Here is a 5,565-nt window from a genome sequence, read left to right on the forward strand (position 1 = left end):
TTGATGACATGGCACATGAGGAGTAGGTCTGTCTGCTTACACAGCACCAAAACTTAAGGATTCCATTTCTGTTCTTATTGACGCAGTATGCGCATGCCTTGACCTGCGTCAGACATGCACAAGGTTGCCAGACTGGGTTCTCTTTGAATCCCCAACCTTATCCAGGGCATTCACTGTTACAGCCAGTCTTATACAGTGATTGGCAGAGTCCAGAAAAAATCTTTTGTCCATCAATATTCAATTACGGAGGGATCCTGTGGGGATCTTTAGTGGATCCTGCCATTACCAGGAGGACATTCCAATGCTCTATGACCCACAGGATCTTTTCTAAGGTCTTATTTTCTCCCACAGGTCCTGGCCTCTAACCATGTCCAGACCCTGGCCATGTATTCCAAAAGATATGTCTCAGGATCTATCCTGATGGATCCCTCTCTCCTCCTGGTCCTTCTTTAGTGTGTTGATGGAAATCATTCTCCTGCGGTAATTCATCTAGAGAACAAGGCAAGCAATGTCTTTGTGCATGCCCTTTGAATTCCTAACCAACTTTATTAAGGATGTTACCTGCGAGGGGAGGGAAAGCACTTTGTAACCCAGTAACCTCAGTGGGGGAAACCTCTACCTCGGAAACTAGGAGAAACTCCCTTTGCTTCTCGGAACAAGAAACATGAATAGTGTACGGCCAGACTAAAGGAACCGGTTGCTTTGCACTCTATGGGCATAGTACAGGCTCACATCCAAGGGATACAAGAGTAAAGTCCATCCTACACACATCTCTGGTTTTGGGATTAATAATCAGACGTATCATCAACCTTTTCCTCAGAAACCCACCTTGAATATAAAAAGGAGTGAAGTATTAAAGAATCTCAATCTACAGCTTTCATTAAAATACCTGCTGGTCTCTGCAATGAAGATCCCTGCTCAGGCACTTTTTTGTTATAAGGGGGAAGGAGGGCGGGCAAAGCTCCTCAAACGTATTCCTGCATTATCATGCATGGGTTTCTGATGGAGACTACAATTGGTTGGTTCAAAGAACATTACAAAACTGGCATTGTCCACTGTTGTCACCATCAAGAACACTTTCCAAGAAAAGGACATGAAGCCATTGCTGGAATGTATGTAGACCGGAAGAGGTTGCAAACATGCTCCAGGAGATCAGCAGCACTGGAGTGGAAATTAACTTGTTTACGATACACCGTGCTTTAGCAAACTAACGTTCATCCAGTTAGGGTTTCCATCAGAAGAGTATTTTGGTATCACTCTTCCTAGTTGTGGCCATATTGTATTCTACAGAGCTATATTGAGATGGCAAAGTGACAGTGTCTGCAACGCCCCCTTCACCGTGCTTGCGCTTCCTTGCAACTCCCATCTCCGTTGCAGCTGGCACTAAAATCACCGCTGTTGCTGACTAGTAACGTCATGTCATGTGACAGTGCTTTGGCCTAGCGATTGGCTGCTAGGCCTGAGCACAGTCACATGTTCCTCCATACCCAGGACGTGCCAAAAGTGTTGCTGACTATGGCAGAAGAAGGAGCGGCGGGGATCCTTACCTTCTTGTCTGGAATTGTATTGTGACTGTAATGTCTTCCTTATATTGTAAAGTGCTGTGCAAACTATTGGCGCTATATAAATCCTGTATAATAATTACTGGCAAAGTAACTACAGCGGGCCCTTTGCAGAGACAACTGCCACTTTACTCTGCATTGTCTCCTTAAGTTGCAGAAAAGAAATGATGGTCATAGCTGTGATGCCCACACCACAACTTCCATACAATACAGTTCATCGACCTGATATCCATCCAAAGCCATGAACTTTACCAGCTTGCTATAGGTTACTAAACCCTTACCTACAGTATTTCTGAATCAGGCAAATTAAATGGTAATAACTAAGAGGAGCTGGATTTATCTTCTATGAACAGGGATCTCTGGGATCGGAGAGGGAGCTCAGCTGACTAGATGTCCAACAGGAGCCATTTTGTCATTCTTCTGCCAGATCTCATTGACATCCACATAAAGAGCGGAGCTTTCAACCATAGAACCAGACGACTCTCCCAATGCGTTTCCAGTCGGGATGCACCGATACCGAGTATTGGGGCGAGTACTCCTACTCGGCCAAATGCTCCGATATGTTCCCAGATACCGGAACCTCCAATCAGAAGTAGATTTCCTCTGACCGGAAGTGCCGCAAGGGAACATGGAGCCGGGTAATTATCCGCTGCCTGGCTTCCTGATTGGCATTGAGCCAACTTCCCAGCCAGTCAGGAAGCCAGGCAGCGGATAATTACCCACCTCCCGACTTCCTGATTGGCCAGGAAACCGGCTGGATGCGGATTGGCTGAGAAGCCGGCTTCCCGGCCTATCAGCATCGAGCTGGCCAAACAGCATGAGAGCCGGCTTCCTGGGCAATCAAGAAGCCAGGCGGTGGATAATGACACACCACCGGTAAGCCGGCTCCATACTAGCGGAAGTACCGGTATGGGCGAGTACCGACAAATATAAAGATCGGTACTTGTACTCAATACCAAAAACCGGTATCAGTGCGTCCCTAGTTTCCAGTGAAGTATGAAAGGGAAAAGCATCTCGGTTGCTAAAAGGCAACAAAAACTATTCTCTCTTTACCCACTCAGTACACAAAACCGTGACGTGCTGTGTGTCAAAAACCAGGACGCAGCAGCGACAGATTGATCTGCCATTATCTATACATATCTACCCTTAAAGAACAACTCCAGATAAATGTTTTTGTTTTTTTTTATTGACAAAAGGAAAAGGAGGGAAATAAGAAAAAAGTTCAACTCACCTGATCCTCAGAGCCGGCTTGCTCTTAGAACGGTCCTTCCGGGCCCTCTCCCCCTCCGCTGCAGCAATCGAAGGTTCCGGAATCATCACGTTGTATAGGACATGAGGGACATACCATCGCTGGAGCAGAGGAGGGGACAGGCTCAAGGGAAGGCGGTCAGAGCTGGCAGGCCCAGATAATTATTTTTCTCCCTAGACCAAAATGACCAGTTAACCCTTGCTATGCTGCGGTAGCCCCTCTGCAAGGGTTAAGGATCCCCCCCAGAGTTCTTTAACTGAACAAACTGACGAAAGAAGCCGATTGGTTACTATGGGCAACGGTCTGCTCCAGTTTTCATAAATTTCCCCCAATGTATGTTAAAGGAGAACTATGAGGTCAGGGCTTTTCCCCATAGTTCTCCTTAGGGTAATGGGAGGGCACAAACTAGCGTCCTCCCGTCACCCTAAGCTCAGTATACCGCGAGCTACAACTCACGGTATACTGAGACGCCGGAGCGGATCCCGACAATTATGTCTGGATCCTTAGGGTAATTATTTCCCTTAATTATGTCTGGATCCACCCAGCTGCGTGAGTGACAGCTGGTTCTGCCTATCTAGAGGCAGCACTTTAAAAAGAAAAAATAATAATAATAATTGTCCCCTAACTGCACAATGAAAGATATTCTACACAGTGACAAGCTGCCCGAAGAGTCCTATAGAAGAACATACTCTAAAGAAACTAGAAAGGTTTTTTTTTTCCAATTTTACGGTGAGCGGTGTGAGCGGAACATAAACATTTATGGGAGCAACTTATCAAAACTGGACAAAATCTGGAGCAGCTGTACAGTTAAGATTTGACAGTGAAAGAGAGAAGCTGATTGGTTGCCGTGCACAGCTGCTCCTGGTTTTCTCTGCTCTAGTTTTGATAAATTCTCCTCAGTTTTCTCAAATTGGACTGCAAACATGGAAGTACATTTTAAGGACTGGAGTACAAACCTGCCAAGAGGATAACCGTCATAGAGGACATGTACACCGCAAACTACGTCACAAAGCAAGCACTCCGATACTGTGTAAATACTCGCATGTCTCCTGAACACATCTGTACATTTATGTAACGTCATTGAAGCCAGAACTTGTTTGTTTGGGGAGGTTTGGAATCGGAGGGAATCACCCTCTCCTTGTCCTGGTGACCACTGACAGTGAGGCAGAGTGATGAGAAATCAGTGGTCACCAGGACAACCATACAGGGGAAGTCTTAAAATGGGGACACCAGTCCCGGTGACTGCCGAGAGATCATTTCCTCTCACGTTTACAGGCAGCGAAGGGGATCTCCCTAACAAGACACAGAAAAAAAACAACAACAAATACACACACATTTTTACTTTATCCAAAAGGCAGACAATTTTTGCTTTAGATATACTTAAAAGGTGTATCTGGAGCCTATTTTTTTTTTTTATTTCTAGCTTTGGATAGAGTGGGAAAGGTTTAGAACCCGTAAGATTTTACTGCTATCAGTGGCTCCATTAGAGAGATTATCCTCACTTCCTGTTCGTGTCACAATTTTACCAAAACAGGAAGCAAAAAGGGAAACGCTACAGAACAGCAACACAGACAAAAGTAAAAATTCATTTTTTTTTCGTCAAGTAGAGGAATGCTACGACCCGTCAGCCTTTTACTACCATATGCTTCCCTGATGCGTAGTTTCTTTCACTTCCTGCCTGGTAAAAGAGGTGTCACCAGGACAGGAAGTGAGAGAAAACCTCTCTAACGGAGCCCCAGGTAGCAGTAAAACCTGACAGGAGTTCTAACCTTTTCCTATTGTGTCCCAAAGTAGGAAAGAAAAAATTTTTGGCTATGGATGCACTGTAACCCCTTGCTGCCACCCTTTATACTGGGTCTTAGCATCGGTAGGTGGTGTCCTGATCATGTGACCATCGTCACATGATCGTCAGCCCATCCTGCCAGCTCCCCATTTTTTACAGCAACTGGGAGCCATCAGTGTCAGCTTGGTCAGTTCCTCAACAGGGGAACCCCAATGGACGCATAGATGTGGCACCTCGGCAGTAAAGCCCCAGTCTGCCGTGCTATCATATATATGCGCTACACTGGCGGGAAAAGGTTAACAAAAAGATAAATAAAAACACATCCTACAAAGTAACTTACCAAAAACACACCAAGCTATACACACTTACACAAAACACGCAAATTGTCTAACAAGAAAATAAACAAAATTGTGAAAATAAAAACACCAACATTGTTTAATAAATGCCCAGTTATCAACTTTAAACATTTATTAAAAAAAAAAAAAATCATCAGAAAATAAAAACTGAAAAGGGTTAAGAGGAAAGGCGAGAAGAAGAAACAAGAGTGTGCAGAAGAACTTCTGATAACTGTAACAAAAACAGAGTAAGAAGTTTAGAACTACGGACACCAGAAAATACGAGCCTGCCTCCAGATCACAAGCCGATCAGTCACAGGAAAGTCATTGTGTGATCTGCAAAGTCACCAGAAAGGAGTTCGAGGACGGCACATTGTATTGTGCGCTGCCGTCTCATGGGGTGGGTAGGTGTCCTATTATCTCACCAGGGGGGGTAGGTGTCCCACCATCTCATGGGGTGGGTAGGTGTCCTGCTGTCTCAAGCGGTAGATAGGTGTCCTGCCGTCTCACGGGGTGGGTAGGTGTCCCACCTTGGAAGGGGGCAGGTTATGGCTCTGATGTGACAATCGCAGGATAGTCAGAAAGAAGTTATTGTGAAATGCAGCACTGGTGACCAGAGTCAAAGGAAGGGGGGGG

General features: G+C 45.4%; 1 protein-coding gene across 1 annotated transcript in view; it reads right to left on the reverse strand.

Annotated features, from left to right (window-relative positions):
• Positions 1-405: 405 nt before the first annotated feature.
• Positions 406-5,565, reverse strand: part of HEXIM1 (hexamethylene bisacetamide inducible 1) — a 6,477-nt gene continuing 1,317 nt past the window's right edge. Inside the window, exon 2 of the mRNA XM_018555170.1 lies at positions 406-489. Within this exon, the coding sequence (XP_018410672.1) occupies positions 406-489 (84 nt within the window). The remainder of the gene's footprint in view (positions 490-5,565) is intronic.

Source organism: Nanorana parkeri, unplaced genomic scaffold (assembly GCF_000935625.1).
Source record: "Nanorana parkeri isolate BGI_ZX_2015 unplaced genomic scaffold, ASM93562v1 scaffold187, whole genome shotgun sequence".
In the NCBI taxonomy this organism is placed as follows: Eukaryota; Metazoa; Chordata; class Amphibia; order Anura; family Dicroglossidae; genus Nanorana; species Nanorana parkeri.